Source organism: Vigna umbellata, chromosome 5 (genome assembly GCF_029865625.1).
Source record: "Vigna umbellata cultivar VRB3 chromosome 5, Vumbellata_1.0, whole genome shotgun sequence".
NCBI lineage: Eukaryota > Viridiplantae > Streptophyta > Magnoliopsida > Fabales > Fabaceae > Vigna > Vigna umbellata.
In genome coordinates, this window is record NC_142169.1 from 54,678,251 (window position 1) to 54,703,969 (window position 25,719).

At 31.9% G+C, this 25,719-nt stretch overlaps 2 protein-coding genes across 3 annotated transcripts; both read right to left on the minus strand.

Moving 5' to 3' along the window:
* Positions 1–556: 556 nt before the first annotated feature.
* DDI1 (ubiquitin family protein) lies at positions 557–8,492 on the minus strand. Its single transcript, XM_047302887.2, has 16 exons — positions 8,295–8,492; positions 8,174–8,206; positions 7,662–7,804; positions 6,834–6,942; positions 6,500–6,616; positions 6,256–6,321; positions 4,446–4,508; positions 4,302–4,346; positions 4,080–4,141; positions 2,844–2,937; positions 2,303–2,395; positions 2,145–2,214; positions 1,939–2,009; positions 1,528–1,573; positions 1,198–1,223; positions 557–848 (listed from the first exon to the last, which is right to left on the minus strand). The coding sequence occupies exons 1-16, from the start codon at positions 8,358–8,360 to the stop codon at positions 720–722; spliced, it is 1,233 nt and encodes a 410-aa protein (XP_047158843.1). The 5' UTR covers positions 8,361–8,492; the 3' UTR covers positions 557–719.
* A 9,693-nt stretch (positions 8,493–18,185) lies between these two features.
* On the minus strand, positions 18,186–23,400 carry LOC124829391 (Pentatricopeptide repeat (PPR) superfamily protein). 2 transcript variants are annotated; one of them, XM_047302889.2, is made up of 7 exons: positions 23,095–23,400; positions 22,858–23,000; positions 22,641–22,759; positions 21,545–21,724; positions 20,568–20,624; positions 19,759–19,823; positions 18,186–18,634 (listed from the first exon to the last, which is right to left on the minus strand). In XM_047302889.2, exons 2-7 carry the CDS (start codon positions 22,987–22,989, stop codon positions 18,591–18,593), a joined length of 597 nt encoding a protein of 198 aa, XP_047158845.1. In that variant the 5' UTR covers positions 22,990–23,000; positions 23,095–23,400; the 3' UTR covers positions 18,186–18,590. The 2 variants fall into 2 exon arrangements, with proteins under 2 accessions (XP_047158845.1, XP_087971269.1); XM_088115143.1 differs by having other exon boundaries at positions 19,737–19,823.
* Between the last annotated feature and the right edge of the window lie 2,319 nt (positions 23,401–25,719).

Sequence of the window (25,719 nt, forward strand, 5' to 3'; positions counted from 1 at the left end):
AGGAATAATCAAATATAGATCATCTCTACCTCAAATAGTATACTTGGTATATAAAATGTACCCATTCTTTCCTACTCACATTTATTAAAGTCTTGTATCATTGGAGTACAAAGGCCTGATACCATCTTATATTCAATTTCATAAGATTACTTGAATTTAAATTTTTTTATATTTTATTTTCTCTCTTTAACAAAAAAGTTTGTAAGATTTTTTATACTAAATATTTTTAACGTTAACTAGAAAAAATTCCAACCTACTTTAACCAGAATTGTTTTGACTAGTAAGAATTTTAGCTAACAATAGAATGAATCGCTGAAAAATATTCAAATCAATGATTTAAAAACTTAACTTTAATTAATATTAATCAAAACAATTATTATCAATTTTAACTAAATAAATCTTGAAGAATTTGGTTACATTATTGAAACACATCATTAACCGATTTTTTAATTTATTTATTCAAACAAACATTTAATAACTAAACAAATTGAAATAAAAAAAATATTCTAAAATTTGTTATCTATACCCACATAAAGGTTATACGTAACACATTAACTGACAATAACAGGGTTTTCCAATTAAATAGAAACATTCTCTGAACAATTTCACAATAAATGTCATAAAGTCTACAATTTTGATTTTAGAAATTATAATTGAATTGAGTAAGTAAGAATTGTTTAAAGTAAGAAATTAATCAATTTCCAATGCAAATGTTGTCTCTAGCCGCCGAAAAGAAATCCAGCAGCCTGTTCCTCATTGCCATTGAATATCTGAAGAGCTTCTACAACTGCATTTCTTTCAAATCCCAACTCAACAAGCTTTGCAACTTTGGCTTCAAATTCAGAATCCTACAATCATATCAGAGAGACATCAAACATTTTGCAATTTAGACAAAATAGACCAACAATAATTTAGACAAAATAATCCTCAACTTGGTCCTCCAAAGATTTTTTTAACTAAATTAATCTTTCAAAAATACAGTACATACCAATAAGGATAAGTATATGAAAGGGTAAGTTTGGAGGAAAAATCATTAAAAACTGATTGAATGACTAATTAATCCAAAGGGAACCGTTTAGAGGGTTTAATTGAAATTTATTCTGACATGTGAAGGGAATGAAAGCCTCCATGTTCATATTCATACAGTCAAGCAAAGGGCAAAGTACAAAACTGAAATATTCAAACTTGAAAGCATACCTTAGCTCTGTCACTAGAAGCTCCTCCTGAAAGATAAGTAGAAATAAAATTATTATCTTATTGACATTGGCAAATTGATTACTTTGGAAATGTGAATTTTGATATGGCAAGTAAAAGGAACTTAATTTTACTACCTCGTCAAATTTCATAAAAGTAAAGAGTTTGCTAACCTTAAAAAAGATTACTTTGGGTGAAAGTTTCATCGAAAACTAACCAATTGAACCCCAGAAACCGGACAAGTACAAAAGTAAATTTTTAGCATATTTTAAGCTCTAAATGTATAAAATGATTTTTCCCATTGTAGAGTTTTACAAAATCTCCATAACTAACCAGAAGGGTGGCCTCCAGTTGATGGATTATTGCTCCCTGATGTAATCTGAGTGCACAAGAAACATCACACAAAAAACTGTCATTGTCTTCATCAAAACAAAATGACAAAGCAGTCAAGAAAGCCCACAATAATTTATGACTATCTATGAATGTTTACAGCTTTTGCTCTTATCCCTTTTGATTGCAGGAAAAAAAAAAGTATACTAATTAACATCTTGGCCTAGAAACCAGAAGATATATAAAATGTGCCAAAAATACACAGCCGAGGGAATTTTCATCCCTCATCATATTATATCATAATTACTAAAAGATTAAGAATAATGACAGCCTTAGATATCTAAAAGCGTAATAAAGCATTACAGTTTTAACTTGGCTGCTTAAAGAAAAGCATATAATCAAAAGTATACTTACATGGCCACCAGAACCAGAAGCTTCCTTAGCATACTTTTCCTCATCTAAAAACCGAGATGGTATGTCTTTCTCTGAACATGACAGCCAATATGGTCAATACATATATTTATATATAATCTATGAAGGATTGAATTTAAAAGATAACTGTGCAACCGTATGAGGATAAACAGTAGTCAATTTTAAAATTAACACATTAGGAAACTAACCTTGCAAAAATGGCACAGAAACTTCACCTCCACCAACTCGCAAAACACTTTCTTTCAAGTCAATTATACACTGCAGACAAGATCCACAGCTATAAGAATAGCCGCTTAGAGTAACAACTGAAGGAAATGATATCAGAGAGTGCTACTGAGAATGGTACCTGGTGTTTTCGGAGCATATCCAGTCCAAATAGAAACTCCATATTGGGAGAGTCCAGCACCAAGAATGAGCATGGGTAAAATATACTCCCAATCTAAAGGAAAATACATTCACAAGATAAAAGGTTGGAGTAAAACATAACATGGACAAAGAAATACTGTAAAAGCTTATGAAAATTGCATCTCATTTCTCCAATCATTTAACCTTATGAAAATCACATTAAAATGAATTAAACAAGACAGCCACATGGTGAAAGAAGGCAGAAAGAGATACCTACCATTGCTAAAATTTAAATCACAAACAACAAAAATCCTTCTCAGCAATATATCAATATAATTTGAATCAGAATATAATACTAAACAATAGTAGCTCTAAAATTCAGTTAAATTTGCTACCTAATTAGAAAATACAATACCCAAATGTAATTAATATCAAAATTAGATATCCACATAAACAAGAGAAAATATATAATCATTATCTACCAATATCAGTCAGTAAGCAATAAGATACCCATAACTTGAGCAACACAGATCTGTTAATACCTTGATTGGCGCTACATGTATGCGACCCAATATTTCTGACTGGCCAACTCCATGAGCAATCCCTCTGTATCGCTGATCTAAAAGCCTCAGCAATCTGGAAACATGACCAGTAAAAAAAATCACATCTTCAATCCGGAAACTTATGAATAAGTACATGAGAACATATCATTATTCATTTCAATAGCCTATCAAAACAAAGCAAGAGAGAAAAGCTCAAATGCTCACAACTAAAGACATTTTGGAGATGAACCTTCAAAAAGAATGCAATTTTATACGAACTTGAAATTATATCAGAAAATAGGAAGGCCAAGATGTATACAAGAATAGTTTTTTGAGACTCATAGTGCGCAAAACCATAACTACAAAACTTCTCTCTTCAACAACTAAGCATTTACTGCCACATTTAAGCAAAACTAGTCTTCCTCGAACTCAATCAGGAACTTATCTTCCACCTACAGCCATTTTTTTTTGTTGTTGTTTCATAATTCACTAGCTTAACATCAAACTGTAAAATCATACTCAGGCTCTTCTACTCTGTATGCAGAACACATATATGATTATGCATAATATTCCTTACAATTCTGCCCTCTTTCTGTTTTCCTTCCTTTTCTTAAACTATGATAGGTTCGGTATAGTGTACAAGAGAAGGAAAAGGTAAGGTAGTTAGTACCGCTGTCTTTGAACAGCTGTAACTGACAATAATAAACTGTTCTAGGAGTGTAGGAGGGACTTTTTTGGGGGAATAAAAAAAAAGGGTCTGTGGAGAGTGGGGTTCTCTAGAAAAACCTCAGTTGTATTGCGAGTACTGAAGTTCTTTCTATTCTTTGACTCTTTCCCCTACTACAATGGTACGGGATTGGCATCAAGGAAAGAAATAAAATTCTAGTTCTATTTTTCCATTCTTTTATAATATCAGTCCTATCAAACTACCTGATTTATTTATGCTGAAAAGAAAACCTGACCAAAGGGAATAAATCTGAACTCTATTTTTTACTTGGGATTTACTTACAAATAAAATAATGTACACTTATGAATATCGGTGGAAATATTCATCCCATTCAAGAATGTATAATCTCCACAAGCAAGTAAGATGAACTTTACTTCCTCAATAGCATATCTATCAAGATATGTATGAGTAAATTCATTGGCAAGCAGTTGAGTTACTAATAAATTCAATCATTATATGGTATCATAAATGTCTTGGAAGCAAATTTCAGTCAAACAAATTTCTCATACCCACAACGCTCAGCACAGCTTTTTGATATAATGGTAGACTGAGCTCCACTATCAACAAATGCCTGAAACCAAGTGAGAATCTAATTAATGCATGTTGCATTTCATATAACAATTAAAAATTGAAATTGAAATCAACAAGCAAAAAAGAAAACATATTATATTCTATGTAGTTTGAACCGAAAGTTGAAAAAAAAAAGATACTACTTGTCACAAATCACTCACCTTCAATGGGACACCATTAACCTCCATATCAACATACAACATGACCTGAAATAATCCATAAAAACTGGAGCATTATTATGAAATTACAATAAACAAAAAAAGCTTCTAGCATTGAAAATACAACTGCAAAAAAATCATACATACCACTCTAGCAAAAGCTTCGGGGTTATGTTCTAATGCAGCTGCCCAATTTTCATCAATCCCTTTCTGTAAGATTAAACAGAATAAACATGATAATATTAATCAAGAAGAGGGGTGCCCAATGCAAGATCAATGATTACAAACGATGCTTTTGCAGACAAGACAAGTAATAGATTGCACATAACATGGTAATCTAATAGAATCTGAGAATGTCTAAATATTTGCAACTGCACACAAGCATAAACAAGCACAAATTTGATCTGACAAGGTAATGCCATTCTTTAGCCAAGATATTATCGTAAACAAACTGGTTAGTTAAAGATTCACAAGACAGAAATTATATAAAAAAATATGTTTAACCTTATATAAAAAGAAAGAGTACTATAGTATTGATATAATAAAACTAAAATCAATGAACTTGAATGCAAATTGATTAACAAATCCACAATATGATTATCATTTGAATAGTGTTAAAGTTCAATTCACCATGACCATGTTGCAACAAGGGATTTATATTTAGCGCTATAGCAGAGTGGAGGAGTCCCTGTCTGCTATAGCATAGTGGTTTAGTGTAGTGGCTAAAACAGCCTGAAGCCAAAACTGCCCACCAGTTTCTTCTTGTATCTTGACAATCAATTTCTCATAGATTTAAAATCCAAAAGTAGATAGAATATCATTCCATGTAGTAATGATTGTGTGTAGTATTAAAACAACCTCTGACATTAAAGAAAAGGGTTAAATATGTTTTTAGTCCCTAAACTATTGGCCGTTTCTGGTTTTCGTCCCTCTTTCAAAGTAAGGTACAATTTTGGTCCTCATTCTTTTCGAAACGTTCGTTTTAGTCCTCGGAATTTTGGTTTTAGTCCTCATTTGTTGCTAAATGAGGACCAAATTTTTAAACAGTGTTTAGTTTTCGAGGACTAAAACAAACGTTTCGAAAAGAATGAGGACCAAATTGTACCTTACTTTGAAAGAGGGACGAAAACCAGAAACGACCAATAGTTTAGGGACTAAAAACATATTTAACCCTAAAGAAAATATAACATTCTCATGTATATAAATATTGAATATTATATAGCACTATAAGAAACAAAAACAAGAGCAGTGTATTAGATGTCATCAGCACTGTTGGGAGGAGATGGTGGAGAAGCAATTGGAGCAAGCACTGGTGTAGAAAGAAGTTCAAAGGGAAGAGTTGCAAGATATATGGTGGTAGGAGGAGGGGTGTAGGTAAAGTCGTAGAGAAACCAGGTGAAGAAAGAATAGAAAAGAAGGCAGGAAGCAAGAAGGAAAAAAAATATGGAGAAAAGGGATGCAGAGGTGGGGCAAATTGGTCTTGTTCACATTTTTTTTCTTTCTCAATACCATATGAAAGTCTCATGTCCATTAAACAATGGCACCAATAGGTCCCAGCTTCATTAGTTATTTCCTTCAAAGTTGCATTGTTAAACAAAACCAGGGAAATACTCAGTTTATTTTATTTTCACCCACTATAAGTCTACCACCTCACTTCTCTCGAAACAAGCATATGGTTAGTGTAGAATTGAATTGGTTTATTTCAGCACAAATCTGTCCACCCCACTTCTCTCAATAATAGCTTCATTTTGCAGCTTCTGAAAAAGAACAGACTATTTTTCCAAATTTAAGCTAAACCAAATGCATAAATAAATTGAAACATACAGTACATGGCAGTGCCTGGAAAATTCCAAACACAATTGGAAATTGATGTTCTATTGGTATAGTGAATGCATACGTCAAAAGTCACTCTACCATACACCTGAGTTGTTTTATCTCTAATTAAAAAAATACTAACCTGGCGGATGGCAGCTTCAATCTTCTTTTGTGCTTCAACATCAAAAGGATCAGCATAAAGAAGAGCCTGCCAAAAATAAGGAAAATAAATTTTTTGAGCAAAATATTATAACAGAGAGACAGCAAAGCACAGGGAATAAAATTGAATGAATACAAAGGATTAAAGCAGCGCATCTAGTCATGAGACAACTGAACTTAAACTCTTGACATGTAAAGAAACAATAATGATCATACAGCCTACTTACAAGTTCTTCTTCTTTCTGACGCTTTAATTCATCTCTTTGGCGATGACGCAATCTCAAAACTTCTTGCAATCTATTCAGATCATTCCCTAAAATAGCTTGTGCCAACTCTGGATCACTCTGTATTTTCCATTATAAAGAAGGTTACAATAAAGCCAATCACAAAAGAAAAGAACCAAAATATGAAATAGTTAAACAAATTTACATGTAAACAGCTAATTGACAGGAAAGTTCAAAAAAATTATTTTAAGAGTGAAAATGGCATATCATGTACATACACCAGATCTTGATAAATAAAGAATGTGATTAATATGTGATAAAACAAAACATAACTTACCTGAAAGAGCTGACCCATCAAATTAGAATCTCTTCTTATGTGCTGCTGGAAAGCACCAGGGTTGACAGCGGAACCATCGGTATTCAAACTCAAATCATTGGTAGACCCACTGAAATAATTTAAATTTATTACAATACGTATTTTAAGATATTGGTACATTATATTTCAATGAAACAACAGTTGACATAGATTATATAACAGTAAAAGTCAAGCGGGATGCATCATATGTTGATAACCCAACAATTGTATTGCATGGAATAACTTATCTCTTTTGCTGGTCCTAAAAAACATGGAATGGCTTATCTCTTCATTTTTTTTACTATCTTCACATTAATTATCCGTACCACAAGAATAGTGAGCAAATGAGAGAAATGCATCAAATTGTAGAAATAGTGTCTTATCTCAGAGACTAGTAAGTCTGCTTTCAAGTGCTATGTCCACTAGTGATCTTCCACACTTCCACTACCTCATTTGCAATATTATCACTTCATTTTCTTACTTTCGTTTATCCATAAAAACCTTCCTTTTACAAATGGCACTCAATTTAGTTTCATTTTTGCAACAACACATCAGTGAATAAAATATTAGGGCAGAGACATGACTAGACTCAAGTCAAAATGGATGGAGTATAGAGTAAGCTGACTACAACCCACATTTTGTCCTATCACAGAACAAAAATTGTCAGATTCCACAAACTATACCACTGTGAAATATCAAATTATCAAATCAACCTGAGTACACAATCATAGCCAAGTCACATAGAATTTCACAGTTCTTCAAATGCTAAATTTCTATCATGTGCAATTTAACAAATTTGAAAGGTCATGCCTAGAAGCGGCGGAGCCGGCCGCAGCACCTGACACCATCATCAGCAAATCATCATCCTTAACACCAAGGGCACTCAACTTCTCAGAATTCTTCACCTCCTTCCCATTGAACAGAAGCTGTTGTTGTTGAAGAGGCACACTAGTCTTCTCATATGCACAAGTTTAGCATCAAACAAAGGCGATAAGAAATCCAATCACAGAAACAACACACCCAAAAACAATTAAAAAAAAAGGCCACACAAAATAAAATCAAACAAGATCCAACATCACCAATGTACAAAAAAAGCATGAATCGACCACAACCTCACATGGGTTTTGTTTCTGGATTGTCAAATAATGAAAAACCCACAAGCCATAATTTCAATGAAAAACGGTGTTTCCCAAATACCCTCGTCAACATTCACAAGAAAGAAAATTGGAACAAAGTTAACTCTTCTCAAAACCAAAAAAAAAAAAATGTTTTTTTAAGGTAAGAAAGTGTTGGGTAGTGAAGAAGAACAAAAAAAAACTCACCTCAACCTCGAGCAATGCTTTGACGTTCTCCACCTACCCAAAAGGAAAAGGGAATGAGAAACAGTGATGTGAAAAGAGAAAGATGAAGATAAAAACAAAAAGAAGGATCTTTTATGAGTACAGATTCGTGGGGATCCACATCCAATGTGAGAATTTGTTCATCAACAGTCATGACAGTGATCTTCATCTTCAATTTAACTCAACCGTTTCTCTCTTTCTCTGTAGATTCTGTGAGAACGAATTTGTTGATGTTTGGTACTGAGAGAGAGAGAGAGGTTTGGATGGTGAATTAGGTACAGAAAACAAGACTGTTGGAAGACTATCCTGTGCTGCCTTTTATACTCTGTGTGTGACTTGTTGAAGAGGTTTGGTTCATTTGGATTCATTCCATGCTAACTTCTCAACTAAGAAATTATTAAATATTTTTACCAAATTATATATATATATATATATATATATATATATATATATATATATATCATTTTGTTGGAGATGAAGATCAGTGTAACAAATTTTATATATAAATGATCACATTAAGTAAAAATATTTTAAGAAACTAATTCTTGTTGATAATTAATTTTAATTCTTCAACAACATGATGTCTTATAGAAAGTGTAATTAATGGTTTATTTATTTTATCCTTTTGTTTTCATTTTCGTTTCTTAATTAGATTAAATACTCTTTAAAATAAATTGTTAATAATTAAAATAAAATATGTTTATCATAAGTAAATATAAAATTTATATACTTAAAAAAATTATTTATCATATATTTTAGTTTTAAAAAATTAAACTCTTATTTTTGTATATCACATAATAGTGGTAAAGTATGTTCACTAGATATGTTATAAGGTCAGAAATTTGAATGATGTCAGTCACTTCGATCATTTTATATTGTTTAGAAGTTGAAAAATAATTTTATATTATTTAAAAGTTGGGATAAAGAAATAAGTATATTTTTCTTAATATTTTAGAATTCTTTTAATAGTGGACAGGAATTACAACTTCTAAAGTATTGAAAAATAATTTTATATTATTTAGGAGTTGAGATAATATATATACATATATATATTATTAATGTTTTAGAATTCTTTTAATAGTTGACAGGAATTATAATCTCTAAAGTATAATACAGTGATTAATATTTAGAATATTATCTTAATATACTTAAAGTTTGAATATATTTTTTCTCATTTAACTTTCGTAATTTTTGTGAAAAAAATTTCTGATCATTATACACAGAAAATATTTATAAATTTACGGTGAACCAAACAAAATTTAAAATTTGTATAGTTATGTTTTAATTTAGTACTTCATTTTACTTTCAATAAGATCATCCCTAGGAATAGTACATGTGTACATGAGAAATGAAAAAACTATAGTTTCTTATTGCATATTTTTGCATGCATAAAAACTAATTAAACTGAATATAAAATCAGATATTTAACACCTCAACTTTTTGGTTTCTCATTAACATGAATACATCTTCAAAACTCACATGGTCGATAAACCAATTAACATTTAACATAATTAAATGGAGATTAAACATAAAGTAGAGTTTAAATCATGATTGGATCCTTCTTAATTAATTAAAGAATAAGTACAATAAAAAAATATTATAATAGATAAATAACTAAGGTAAAAAAAATAATAATAAGTTTTTTCTTAATTAGATTATCCTTCTACGAAGGAATTATTATTATTGATATTATACGACTTTGACCATTTTTACAGTTACTCTCACCACTTGAGACCGACAACTAAGATCAAAGACCAAAGAAAAAAACTATAGAAATTCATCTTCCTTGGACTGAAGACGAAAACAGAAACCGCAACTTGTTAGTTCTTTGGGATCTTTATAATCTTCTAATAGAAAGCAAGAGGACGTATTATTATAAAAAATAATATTCGTTTTATATTTTCCTTTTCATCCAATATCTCAGATGATATTTAAGTAAATTGCACAATTCTAAAAATATATGTAAAAAATCTCAATTAGATAACGAGATAAAATATTATTATTTTTTGTTTGATTCTTCTTTTATCTCCTTAATTTCATCTTGCATTCTTATACATTTCAAAATTTTAATTTACTCCTTAGTTTAAGATTTTTATTTGAAGTTTCGGAATGTATAATAAAAAAAATTTGAAATATATATTGTGAAATATAATATATAGTATTATCAGTTACAATCTTCGGATTAATCTGACGTGAATTCAGATTGGATTGAATTTGAAAAAAATAAATTTTATTTATGAACTAATTTTTAATTTGACCTAATTAAAATTCGACTTATCCCGATTCGGGTTAAATTTGTAATCAATTGAATTGACTCATTAATTCACCTAATTTAATTTAATTATTTATTATTTTATGTTTTAATATTATTAATTAATTTTTTATTATATTGTAGAGGGAATAAAGAAGAAAGATGGAAGTAATTGATAAAAGAAGGTGATAAATGGAAAAGATGGGTACACAAGAAAAAAAAGATGTCGAAAAAAGATATCGAAGAAGATGAGGATAAATAAGTCATTTCATAACTATTTGAGAATGAGAGTTTAAAATGTAAGGAAGTGTAAGAAGAGGAAAATAAAAAACAAAAGAAGAAAATATGACATTTACTTTGTTCAATGTTCTTTTTAATGTTCACACCTTCTTCTCCTAATAGTTTTGGGTTTTAATAAATTCCATTGTTCAAAAGTTGTTGAAAAAGGTTAAATAATACAATCATTTGTATAAAAAAAATCGTTATAATTTGGATGGTGTGATGAGAAGTGAAAGAGTGAAAAATAAAATAAAACAAAATTGAAAAAGAAAAATCAAAATCACCACTAAATATATTCACAGTACTTTAATGACTTATTTCAAGTTTTTAATAAGATTGATTAAGCCTTATTAGTGCATATCAATCCCTTCATCAATTATTATGTCATCATCAAGCCAATCATCATGTTATTTTTTTAATATTTTGAAAATTGGTTATAAAAATACAGCTAATAAATTACAAAGATGTTGTTTGATGAACAAATTATTGAAATTTATTTTTCCCTGCTAACTTAATAGCATCTCAACAGAAGTTGTTTATAAAACAACCAAATATAATAATCAATTAAAAAGAATCTAAACTGCAAAAGATTTGGCAGGATCAATCGAGAGAAAAAAAAAACATAACATTTATTTACAAAGAGATTAAACTTACAATTACTTTAGATAAATAAATTTTTAAAAGTATTATTTCCAAAATTTTCTACCTCATTAATTTCGAATATATCTTTTACATTCCAAAACTAACAAAGACACCATAATAATGTATTTTGATGAAGCAATTTAACAGCGTAATTTATTCATTTAGTAAATCTAAAAAAAATAAATAAATAAAATTAGTTATTTGGATGCGAAAATTAAAACGTTTCTAATTTTAATAAGTATTTCAAATAGCTAAAAAAATATAATTTGAAATTCAGTAAAAAAAAGAAAATAAAATTTTACAATTAGTACTTTTTTTGAGTCAATGACTTATGACTCATGCTAACATCCTGATTTATGAGATGTCACGAGTTATTAAAATTCAAAAAAATTTAAAACTTATTATAGCGCGAAAACGTATTTAAAAAAAAATCTTATCTAGTTACATTATTTCGACTAATAAAATAACAAATGAAATACTCCAATTATATTGTTTTAACTTATAAAACAAAATAGCTTTAATTGAATATCAAGGTTTTTTTTCTTCTTCTCTTGAGTTTATCATGTCTCTCTAGAACATCTGCAATATCATCTATTAAGGTATAACACAATATACAATCATCGTCGATAATTTCACTCACGAACACACAAACACAAACATATATGGGGTAGGCTACTGATAAAACTGTAACATCACATAATCTCACACTTGATAATTCATAATTGATATATTGTAGCATATTTAAGGTAACATCTCATAATCTCACACTTGATAATTCATATATATATATATATATATATATATATATATATATATATATATATATATATATATATATATATATATATGTGTGTGTGTGTGTGTGTGTGTGTTTTAAACTCAGATTTCAACTACAAACTCATAAATATAACTCAAATTCTTCTAATTTATTCTTTTATCTCTTTCTTCATTGGCACTGAATCAGACGACATTCCTTCATCTGCTCCCGTATAACGAATTATACGATCATCGCATATACACAAACACAAACAAGTAGGATGAGCTAACATGCAACGAATCATTTATAAAACATGCATAATTACTTTGATACACTCAACAAACATCATATAATAATTATGTTAGACACCCTCATATCATCATACAACAATCGCACCATAGATATTCATCCCATCATACCACAATTCCTAATAGGCACTCATCCCACAATACCCCATAAACACTCATCCCACAATACTCAATATACATTCATTCCACAATACCTAATAGACACTCATCCCACAATACCCAATAGACACTCATTCCATAATACCCAATAGACACTCATCCCACAATACCCAATAGACACTCATCCCACAATACTCAATAGACACTCATTCCACAATACCCAATAGACACTCATTCCACAATACCCAATAGACACTCATTCCACAATACCCAATAGACACTCATTCGGATGATATGTTGATGAGCAGTCACGGGAGGTTATGCACTTGTGATGACTTCTACTTCTTACAAATACACTTCCAAAATACTCCATACCATCCACAAGGTTAGTCCTCAACACTATGTCCAAAACCGGCACATAGACCAGGACCTCCTACCCCTCTCACACATAATTCATCCTTCTTTACTTGAGACTGGATGATTATTAGATTAACAGGATAACCTCCAACATCAGGACCCTCAACATCAACATATACACAAAATACATATCATTACAGAATCTCTCCACGAGACTCATACCATGCTCATATTCCTCAACTCATATTATACCATTACAAAATCTCCCCATAATACTCATATCATGTTCAGATGCATAAATTCAAATCCAATATAATAAAATACAATCATCACAGAAATCATACAAAATGAGTATATCACAAAATAAATTAACAATACTAAAATATCACCATAAATGGTCACCGGAGAAGAATCAAATGTTTGACGAATCAAACTCACCATAAACGCCAGTGCATATGACTAGTCACAACTTACTGGATTTGACCAAGGCTGCTCTATGATCAGGGATGTACCAACTCTGAATTTTAAGATTCCTCTATCCTACCATCACAATTATAATTCATAATTCCATATCTACCACAATCATCAAAAATTTTCATTCCAACAAGATATATTGCACAATAATTTAACAGTATATGTTCAACAAGATTTAAGTTAAAAACTTGTCGAGTAGACTTTTAGGAAAGAGAGGTGCGTCACAATGGACAACTTAAGTACCAAGTCTTTTCTTAGCCAAAGTGTTCCTCAACTAGTTTTAACAACTTTCTTATTTACAGATTCAAAACAACAACATATAATATTAACACAGAAATTCAATATAGATAGATATATAACAAGCACCTATGTTTTTCATTAACAGTATTCACACAGAATTTCAAGACATGAATAGTAATAAAATAATACTAAATCATAATATAAAAGCATAGAAAGGTTAGCTCCCCTACCTCTATTCAAGACTTAATCTTTTACTCAGAATTTGTTTCCCCGAAAACCCTCCAAAGCCTCCACTCTTCTTGCAACTAAAAATTTATTCCTAACTCTTTCTTCTCTATTTCTCAAGATTTCTCACTTGATTCTTCCTCTCTTTGTGCTGAATAACCTCCCCTCTCATGGCTATTTATAGTCCAAAAATTTTACTATTTAACAATTTTTTAATATTATTTATTATTTTAATATATTAATATTTTAATCACCACTTGACATATTTGATCTCTCAATAATGACTTCAAACGTGGAGAGTTTATCGACTATCACTATTTTAATTTTTTTTTTACAAAAAGGTAGAAAAGAGTTTGAACCCATGTTCTTGAAATCACCACAATTTTCTACCATTTAAGCTACCAAAATTTCTTATTTAGCTTTCCACATTTTATTTTTACATAAACTTATTAATTATATTTTTCATTCACAAAGAAATTTACTACTAGTAATAAAATTGTTACTATTAAGGTAAATATTTTTCATGGGTCTTACAAAAACAATCATAACAACAAAAATACATACATACATATTAATTATATCAACCATAATCAAACACACAACAAGATGCATACCTTCTAATTATACCAACCATTATCAAACACATAACAGGATACATATCTTCCGATTAAACTAAAAATTACTTTAGATAAATAAATTTTTAAAAGTATTATTTTCAAATTTTTCCACCTCTCATTAATTTCGAATATATCTTTTACGTTCCAAAACTAACAAGACACGAGGAAATTTAAGAGCTTAACTTATTTATTTAGTAAATCTAAAAAAAATAAAATAAAATGAGTTATTTGAATGCGAAAATTAAAACTTTTAAAATTTCAATAAGTATTTCAAATAATTAAAATAATATAATTTGAAATTCAAGTAAGAAAAAAAGAAAGAAATTAAAATTTAACAACTAGATAGTCTTTCTTTAGGTGTTAATGACTCATGATTCTTAGGTTAACTCCAACCCACTCTTAAGTAAGTCTCTATTTTATTAGTTAACTTGACTTGACTTTTGACTTAAGTAAACTTTGCTCGACCTTTGACATAGCTATTATTTGGTCTAATTAACTTAATTAGACATATAGACCAAAACAATTTGACTCGACCTTTAGCCTAGGAAAACTCATATCAATCATTGTTCCGGTTGACTTAAATGAACATTTGCTCGGGTTGACTCATATCAACTTTTGTCTAAGTCGACTCAGATAAACCTTCAACCAAAGACGAATTGCATCGACCTTCTGTCCTATTCAACATTGGCATAAGTTGATTGGACTCGATTCTTTAGTCAGACCAACTTGGGTCTACCTTTGACCTGACTAACTCAGCTCAACCTTCGGTCAGATTGACTTGACTTAACTTTCAACCACGCTGACTCGACTCGATCTTTAGGCCTTTTAGGCTGGTCAACATGGTTTGACCTTTGGCTTAGATTGACTCAACTCAACTTTCAGCTCAGTCTAGCTCAACTTGACTTTCGACTCGATCTAACTCAACTCGACTTTCAACCTGGTTTAGCTTAACTCGATTCTTCGACCCGATCTACTTGGCTAGCCTTCGACTTGAGGTGGTTTAAATCAATTCTTCAACTCGATGACTTGGCTCGACCTTTAGTCAATATCAACTTGGCTCGACTTGATTCTTTGATCCAATTGACTTAACTCAACCTTTAACTTAGACCATCTCATCTAAATATTCAATTTAAATTGACTTATTTCGACCTTTGACTTAAAGTTACCATTTCAACTTTTGTTATTTTTTTAGCCATGTAAGTTTTCTTATGTGAGTTTCTTAACTTGGACTCATAAAATCAAACCATGTGAGTTGGACTAAATTGACACTTCTACTTTCTATATACATATACATCTACCTATTAAAAGATAAATTGCTAAGTATTATTTTAATATTTAAATTTAACTACTGTTTTGTAAATTTTAATTTTAAAATACATACTTTTAAAATTAAAATTTTTTCATAAAAAATAATTTTAATTATTTTATTTAAATAAGAAAATAAAAAAACGTAAGATATTTTAATTATTATATTCAAAATATTAAGAAAATTATAAAAAAATAATTAAAAGTATTTCTAATTTCAAATATTTCAATTTTTTAAATTGTTGGGATCCCAATCACAAGGTGAAAATTTAACCATGGCAGAAGTTAGGTAAGTGATTCAAACTGAAATTCACTATATCAGGATTTACTTTCTTGTTAATACATTTTCCCAAGTATCCAATAACAATTTGTTTTATCATCACATCATACTAATGAATAAGATGAGATACTAAAATAATCATCAGTAATGTAGATGAATTAGACTCCTGAAGTTATCCCTTAATTTTCCATCTGATCTAGAGACACTGCTACACAGCAAAACCAGTTGCTGGAGAAGAACGTTTTAGAATGACTTTTAAACTCTTCTATACTTTTAGCTTATTTTGCATCATTGAACAAAAAACTTGCTTTGTTCCATGGATAATGCATGCAAAACTTCATGCAGAATGTAATTTTGTCATAATAAACAACAAGGATTATCATGTTTTAATCTTCTAAAATTTTCCGAGTTCATTTTTCCAAATTTTGAAATATATTATTTCTACTTTTTTAATCTTTCTAATTTTGAAATATACTAATTTGAGTTTTCCAAATTATTTTGACAACTTTTTATAAACAAGAAGGAATATTTAAATGATGTTTAACTGACTAACAATTGAGCATTTCAAACTTAGAATAACCCAAAATAGACAACAACAGAAATTAGAGAAACTTAACTTAAAATTTAGTTATTTCAGGTGGAAAAGCATAATTTTTCAGATAAGAGTCTATATATAGGTTTAAACTCTTTAGTTGTCCCTATTTATGTGGGTTTTTCCCAATTTGATCTCCTTCTTATTAGAATCTCATTGAGTCTTTATAAGTGTTCATTTGAATCAATTGAGCCCCTGCCGTTAAATTTAGTTAACAGGGTTAAGTTTTTGCACAGGTGGAACATTGATGTGTCAAATTTTTAAAACGTGGCATACTGAGAGTTGAATACGTGGAATTTAGCAACTTTTTAAATTTTAATAATATGAATTTTTGAAATGAGATTTAGGGTTCATAAAAGAGGAGGAAGAAGCTACAGGTGGCAAAGAAGATGAAAGTAAATTTGTCATTAAATGGACAGAGGATGACCAAAAGAACCTCATGGATCTGGGAAATTTAGAGCTGGAAAGGAACACGCGGTTGGAGAATCTTATTGTCAGAAGAAGAAAGGAGATTGATATTTGAGAAGAATCTAATAGACTTAGACTTTGCTGATATTCCCAATAAAAACCCAACCCAGAAAAACCCAAACAGCATCCAGAGCACCACCGTGAATCTCCTCGCGCGATCTCCTTCTTTCACCTGTAATTCCCAAAATCCAGAAAACACAAAAAAAAAACCAAACCGCCACTCTCCCTGAAATTGCGAGTCTTCTCCTCCATCACCGTCGCACAACCCATAATCGCATCAGCCTACATCGCGCTACCTTCACTTGCAGATCCAGAAAAGCCAGAAGTGTTGTAACCACCAATAACTTCTTCTCCATAGATCGTGACGCAAACCCTACAAGAAACCACTTCTCAGAATCGCGCCACTGCTTCCATGTTCTTCCTCCTCCAGAGATTTTGAAACCTACAAGGAAAGCAAAGAACCAGAAATAGATTCCTTAGTGCGACCCAGTAGCAATGTCGCGCCATCAGCAGCGGTGAGCAATCCTTCATTAGTTAGCCAAACCCACGTCGCGGTAGTGCACCATCTCCCATTGGCGGCGTAGAAGCAGGAACAATTTTCCCCAATTTGCTGAAATGCAATTAGGGTGGATTTGATCAACAACCACTTCTCATATCTACCACCACTTAATCTCCATCCCTTCGTCTGATCTACAACCACTTCTCAGATTTTTAATCTCATTCAATTTGATTGAACCCTAAATCCCATTTTAGAAATCCTAATATTATATTATTACATTTTACCAAAATTCCACGCAGGCCTAAACCATGCCACGTTTCAACTCTCACCATGACACGTTTTAAAAATTTGACACATCAATCTTCCACCTGTGTAAAAAACTTAACTCCGTTAACTAAATTTAACAGCATGGGCTCAATTGATTCAAATTAGCACTTATAAGGACTCAATTGGGGATTCTAATAAGGGGATCAAACTGGAAAAAACCCACATAAATAGGGACAACTAAAGGGTTTAAACCTTATATAGTATGAATTTACATATTTAGTACTCGAAACCAATCTAAAGAGAAGCACACATAGGAGAGGATAACCCATAAATCGCAATGCGAAACCAAAAATTTTATTATGAATGTCAATGTTTGAATAACATATACATCTAAAGATATTCTTAAAGAAACCCTAATCCAATATAAGAATTTCAGGATTATATATATTTTTAGTCAATCTAAATATACAAGCACTTTCTTTTAATCCCCAGAAGAATTTCAGGATTATATATATTTTTAGTCAATCTAAATATACAAGCACTTTCTTTTAATCCCCAAAAAGACTGTTTCCTTTTGCTTCCTTATATTTGGAAGCGATATTTAACCCAAATCCTAATGGTGTATTAGTTTATATTGGGAAGTAAAATATGACTGTCAAAAAATATTTAAATGAAGATAAAATATAAAAAGCTCAGGCATAACCCGGTTCATAGTCAACATCCATAGTAGAGAGGTTCTTCAACTCAGTTCTTCGGCAAATATCATATCAAATACAAATTGAACTGCGGCCAAAAGTCAAACAGCAAAAAGATGACATTAGTATAAGTGTTTCACTCAGCAATGGTTAGTGTAAAAACTTTTCTATACTATCATCCTATCACGTGTTTGCCACTTACAGATTAAATCCTAGTTAGCTGAGAATAAGATGAATAAAAAGTGCACAACTCCAAGTACTATATTCTTAGGAAAAACTCAGGCCTGCATCAAGGTGACATGTGTTTCTAAAACAACGCATGAAATGCATAAAAAAAAATAACAAGAGACCAACTCTAGGTAATTTGACAGTATCCGGTCTCTCTCTCCCGAATAGATATTAGCATCTCAAGCGATTACTTTCAGATTTTCAGATCAGGAGTACCTCAGATTCCTCTTAAATACACCTTAGTTATCTTGTGATCCTATCATTAGAGAACACCAAAGACAACGTATCCTAAAAGTTAAAATTGTTTTGTTGTACTATTCTCTCGCTTCTCCTTTCCTCACACACCCCCACCCCACCCCACCACAAATAAATGTGTTATAAACTCCCCAGAAACTAGATCATCTGAACAAATTAATAAAATGTCCATCTCTTTAGTTTAACATATTTAGTTCTCCTAAAAATGAGGGGTACCAGACTTGTAGAGTTTTATTCTATAGATTCTTTAAACAAAACAATGTAAAATTTCAGTAGTAAAAGCTTTTCCAAACCAAAGCCATTGTTTTCATGTAATCAACAGCTTTATTCGACTCAGCAATTATACTTGCAGGGCAAGTTATGGTTTCCCAAGTCTCAGAAATTTAACGAACTCCAATTTACTTTAGAACAGTTGAATCAAATTTGACATCTTACAATGTCTATATAAAGCAATCCAGAGTGAAACGGTATAATAGTAGATTCTATTCGTTAACAACAGCGAAATTGTGAAATCAAATATAAAAAAAAAAAAATTAACTATGCTCCAACAGTGATCTAAGGATCATATAGGAGGCCCCAAAAGCATACGGAGGTCTAATTCAAAATGAAGCATTCCAAACTATTATCATAAGCATTACATGAAATTAATGGTGCTGACATGCATATACATTTTGTATTGTTAATGCCCAAAACATCACTTCTACTACCTCACAGATAATACTCGCCTACCTTCCTCAGTTTGGATATTGGGTTGATCAACCAAGAGTTGCTGAAGTGCAACGAGATCACTGACACTGCAATGCAGTAAATGCAAAGTACAGAATAAAACATTGGACATCATAAGTACAGGCATTGGAAAATGAAAGCAAGTTTTTTCATGAATAAAGTAAATGATGAATGTAGCTATCTCAATGTATATAGAATTGGATGCAAGAGCAGAAACATATCACTAGTTTGCATCGTTGCCTTTGCTTTCCTTGATAGAAAGATTCCGATGCTAAATGCAGAATGTAGATTTCCTTGTAGTTTTATGACTATGAATAACAACAAAACTATATCATGGTTTAGGTAAATTAGAAAATAAGGAGCTAGGTACTGAAAATGTTTTCTACTTGTAATTCTGTAACTTAGTAGAGAGCTCATTAAAGGTATCAAAGTTGGCTTAAAAGAAGTTGAGGTTTAACATATTCACTTCACTGACGACTCATCTTTTCATGGAGGAGAAATAGTGATGCCTTTGTGAATTTTCTGAATATACTAAGTTAACTAAGTCATTGAGAGTGCTTTTGTTTAAAGTTTGACTGAAAAAAGACGACCTGATTTGAATGGGATAACAAAATTCTTTTACATGCTCTCGAGGCTGCTTCTAAAGGTTACAGGCTTACAGCATCATCTCATTTATTTTCCCACACAGTCACAAATATATCGTCAAAGCAACAAAATATACACAAGTGCATGTGTGGGCATGGACACACAGTCACACAGATACACAATCATGACATTTGAATGGCTAAACAGTAGCATTGGTATTTTCATACCTGGGTTTTAAAGCCATTTCGGATAGGGCAGAGATCACTGATGATTTTAATAAATACCTATTACAAAAGAAAAAAAAAACTAGTAAATATTTTTTTTACTCAATCAACATGGTGTTATCAAAAGTAGAAACGAAGGGAAAAAGCATTTCTGCACAAAGCCTTTAAATGGAAAAGGTTGCATTTCATCATCATAACATCTTGAGAGAGGATGCAGTTGATGATAGTTTTGGAAGAAAGTATATTTTAAACTTAACTTAACCTAATAAAATCAATTTATAGAAGTTTGTACCTAATTATATATTATAATTTAGTTGATGAGGAATTTCAAACTCTACCAGGTCGGTGGGTGTTTATCTAGTAACCCAACTCACTTTTTCTCAAACAAAATTCCATAAAACTGGCAACATATATCAATGTACTTAATGTCCAAGCCCATGCAACATAGGTCAACAACTATCCCCATGCAAAGAGTACAAAGTCACACTTTGAGCTCCACTCCCTTTCTTTTCAGTTAAAAATTCTTCCTACCATGTCAGTCCCTTCAACCAACTTATGCTACCAACAGGTTGGAAAACTCCTACTGAATTCTTTATATAAGCGATGTGTTTCATTTGGCAATTTAGAAGACATCATTCTAACTGAAATAGATCTAACTTAGGTAGTTGAGGCCTTTAGTTTTTTTCTATTTTTTCTTTTCCTTCGACTTTCATTTCTTCTTCATTAAGGTCATACTATGCTCAATATACATTACAAATCAATGTTTGACTTTTCTCTTGAAAGGGAGTTAAACCAAAGTAATAACGTTGAAAAAAGAAAAACAACAAACTTCATAAATGGAATGCAATTCAAATGTTGCCATGTTCATTACACTTCCTGCCAATCTTTGAATTTGCTATATTAAAATTTAAGTTTAAGTTACTGCATTTCTGGCTTGTCAAGAAGCACATAATATACATTAAGAAAAAGTTGTTCCTTACTCAGAGTTGTATATCTCATGTATTAACATCAGGCTATCAAGGCAATAAATAACACTAGGTTTCATGCCAACTTGTTGCTGCAATTGTTTCTTATTCAGTTGAGAAGAACCGCCATTCACTAGTTGTCTACTGTCTCGGTGAATTTTGTCAAGAGATAAGGCAATACAACGAAACTCTTCCCTGAAAATTCAAATTAAAATTTAGTCACAAAAACAAACAAACCATCCCCTACAGATCATCAATGTTCATAACCTTTATCATAAAAGCTGAACCAAAAACACTTAATAATTTCTTATTTTCATCACGTACACCTAAAGACTCAAAGAAGGATAAAACAAAGACAATTACCATTTCATCAACATCGTGAAAAATAACCACTATGCATTGGACTAATCTCTATGGTTGACTCATATAAAAGATATCATATGTAACTTGTATACATGACACAGCCTTCTCTAGTTAAACTTGATACAATGATATAATCAATCCATGTCAACAGCTGCTAGTAAAAGAGACTGGAGCTCATTTCAAAAGCCGTTCTCCAAGAAACGTTTGGGCAAAAGTAAAAAATATTTAAAAAGCTGCCACACAAGTGCACCTCAATGTTGAAAACGACCTAACTAAACACACAAACGTAATTTAGTGAAAACATTTTGGTCATTCTGCATGAAGCACAAAACCACATTTAATCTTTGAAAACACTCATCAAAGAGTTGTGGTTTGTGCATTGTGGCTAGAAGAAATTAGGTCCTGTTTGGTTTGGATGATTTTTTCCATATAACTTCAAGGAAAAGAAAATAAAAAAAAGGGAAATAAAATGAAATATTCCATACGCTAAAAGAATTTGTTTTAACTTATCTGCATAAGAAAATGTTGGCCTATAGGAAATTTTATTTCATTTTTCCTTTTAAACTTTCCTCTTATTAATGTATAAGGAGAAACTTATCCGAAACACTCTTAACCAACATTTTGGTACTTATGTCATTACAAAAAAATAGGGAACAATTCCAAACAGAAAACAAGATTGCATTAGCCATAAAATTAAATTAAAATACTCATCAGTTTTATATATAACTAAATATCAATAGAAACTCACAAAGTCTTTCTCATGGAAACCAAAATGTTGCTGAGCGATTCAATTTGCTTCTCCAAAAGAGCACCTCTCATGCCACTGACACAATTTAGAACACCATGATTGTTGGAATTTTGAAGCAACTACAACATTGGCAGTATCAAGGACAAATCATTAATAAATAGGGTAGAAAAAAATAAAATAAAAGTATACAGTAAAAGTATAAGGCAATTCAAATAACCTGTAACCTATCGACAATATGGGAAGCGTTCCTAAACTGTGAAATTAAGCAAGATTGAAGTTCGTCCCATCTATTTATCTCTTCCCTAACTTTGATGAATTTTGACCGAAATTTTTTCACTATCGATTCCATTATTGTCAATGCTGAACCGACCAGTCATGAGGAAGAAAAAAGTAATTGTCAGCTACAGCTAAAAATCGCGTTTTGAATCCTTTAGGTGTTCGTTTCCAAGCGTACCTCACAGACGAATGTTCAAAGGCAATGGCGGCGGAGATATGACCGTTTCTTATCGAAAATTAATCTAGCGCTGTAGTCGACGCTTGGCGCGGTGGGATTTGGTGTCGCTGTGGAGGTGATGGCGAGGTCGAAGGTGGCGGCGCGGTAGGAGTTGATTGTATGATAGGAGGTAGTGAGGCGGTGAGGAGTGGTGGTGGTTTCACGGTAGGAAGCCGGCGTGGTGGCACGGTGGGACGCTCGCGCGGTGGTGGAAGGCTGGCACAGTAGCTGTGGAAGAAGAGACAGTGCCTTTGGAGCAGACGGGAGCGGCACGTGTATTTTAATAAAATAAAATAAAGTTACTTTTAAATTAGAAACCTAAGGTAAATGCTTCATAAAACAAAGATTCACATATTTTAGTGTGACAAAAATTAGTCATGCTATACAACTTTAATGAGGTTAATTTTATTTATATTTAATAGTTGAGATAATAATATAGAAAAGTTAACGTTACTTCTTATCTCAATTACTAACAAAATTTAACTAAAACTAACAAATAAATTTTTTTATTGTAGTAAAACAAAAATAAAATGTTTTACGAGACCTACTATTTAGTTAAATATGATTATCAATAAAAAAAATCTATTGTTTACACAAATCATTAAGATTTTACTGAAATATTTAAATTATAATTATTTTGATAATGAGGTCGACAACTGTCTTGTATCCTGTTAGTTCAAACTCTAAAGTGTCTTGTAATTTAAGTCTTGGCTCGTTTACTCTTTTAGATAATGCAGTGGGTCACCTACAAAAGATATCAGGATATTTAAGTCACTAGATGACGGTAAGTAGAGTTAATTCTTGAGAGTACATTAAATGTAATCGCCTATCTTATTACCCTAAACATGTATTTATAGGTTTTGAAATTGACTTTTAAGTAACATAATCCTAATCACGCTCTAAGAATTGATAAACATACTTTACCTGTAAACATACTTAATTTGTAAGTTTGACCATTATTAGGGGAATTATCGATCGATCGGTGATTATTATTAGTGGTTGTTCGGTTTTTGGGAGCTACCTCCAAATGTTCCAAAGTCAATTGTTGACCAGGCAGTCATACATTCCTCAATGTTGTGACTCATGTTCTTCTGGTATAGACTTATTATCATCAGCTCCTTGAGGGGTTGACCTCCTCTTGAGAGCGAGGATCAGGTTTGCACTCAAAGTTTCTTCCAAGATCTTCGCCCATGGTGCGCTGAGCGGTGTGTACTAATGAAAACGTAAGCCTCGTGAAAGATCCTTAGGGTGCTTGTCTGGTTTCTCATGGTCACCACTCAGTTTCTTCCCTTACTTCTTTTCACTCTTAGTAGCCTCTTGTTACTTCTGGCGGAACTCCTGTGTATCTTCCACCCTCATGTCCTCAACCGCTCTCCCTCAATTCTTCCATGGACTTAGGTGGCTTGCAACACAAGTTATCGGCGAATGGCCTGGGCTTCAAAATCGTCACAACATGTTGTAAGGCAAAGTCAAGATGTAAATCCTTAACTAGTTGCATGGTCTAACTATATCGGCTCATAAAAGCTCGTAGGGACTCCTCCTTCTCCTGCTTCAGGTTCATCAAAGCCAATGTTGTTAGGTTCAGCACCTGGCTTGCTGCGAATTGATGATTGAATAGTGTGTGGATGTTGTTGAAGTTCTCCACTGAGTTGGGTGATAGGGAATTAAACCATGTCAAGGCTTCTCCTTGAAGGGATAGGGAGAAAGTCCTACACCATATCGCATTGTTGGCGGTGTGAAAGGTCATTCGTTGATGAACATCTTGGGGTGTTCATTTGATCAAACGATTTGTCGTACATGTTGAAAGTTGTGAGACCAACTCTTCGAGAATATGCGTCTACATGATAGCAGGAACGAATGACAATAGGTCAGCCATGTTCGTTGTCTGCACGAAGTTATGGTCCTTACTTGTTCTCGTGCTTTCCTCCTGCATGGTTTTGGTATGGTCTCCTCTTGGCTTAGTCGAAACAGGTCGACTAGTTTTCCCAAGATGGAATGTTGGGCGGTCAACTTTTGCCTAGTGGTTGCATGCTCGGCTCTCAAGGTCGTTAACTCCTCTCCATGCCTCTTTTGCATCTCCAACATCTGCTGTTGCAAAACTTGAATCGTCTCCATCGGATCCTGGTGATTCTCTTGTCCTCCTTGCACCGCGTCGCTCACATTTCTTGTGGTCACCATTAGGTTGTTACTTTTAGAATTCTCGGGCCCCATGGGGGGTTCCAAAAAGTTTCGTTAGTGGGGTCGAGGTCAATTGTCTTGTACCTTATGCTTTAGTTTAAACTCCAAATTGCCTTGCAATCCAAGTCTTCGCTCCTTTACTCATTTAGATCGTGCAGTGAGGTTATCTGCAAAAAGATACTCTGATGCTTAAGTCGGTAGATGATTGTCTAGTAAGTAAAGTTAATTCACGATAGTGTAATAAATGCAATCACTTACATCAAAGTTTCATAATGGATTTTTAATTAACATCGGCCCAGTCACGACCTAAGAGTTGATAAACATACTTAACTTGCAAACATACTTAATTTGTAAGTTTGACCATTATTATGAAAACTACCGGTTGTCGGTGATTATTATTAGTGGTTG

What these genes read in the sequence shown, in the direction of transcription:
- DDI1 (XM_047302887.2), bottom strand. Translation starts at nt 8,360, where the DNA reads ATGAAGATCACTGTCATGACTGTTGATGAACAAATTCTCACATTGGAT. An exon ending in GCCGGCTCCGCCGCTTCTAG is followed by an intron (nt 6,943 to 7,661) that starts GCATGACCTTTC and finishes AAATTATTTCAG; the next exon opens with TGGGTCTACCAATGATTTGA. An exon ending in TGATGGGTCAGCTCTTTCAG is followed by an intron (nt 6,617 to 6,833) that starts GTAAGTTATGTT and finishes TGGAAAATACAG; the next exon opens with AGTGATCCAGAGTTGGCACA.
- LOC124829391 (XM_047302889.2), bottom strand. Translation starts at nt 22,989, where the DNA reads ATGGAATCGATAGTGAAAAAATTTCGGTCAAAATTCATCAAAGTTAGG. An exon ending in CATGAGATATACAACTCTGA is followed by an intron (nt 20,625 to 21,544) that starts GTAAGGAACAAC and finishes CTTTTGTAATAG; the next exon opens with GTATTTATTAAAATCATCAG. An exon ending in GAAATGGCTTTAAAACCCAG is followed by an intron (nt 19,824 to 20,567) that starts GTATGAAAATAC and finishes ACTGCATTGCAG; the next exon opens with TGTCAGTGATCTCGTTGCAC.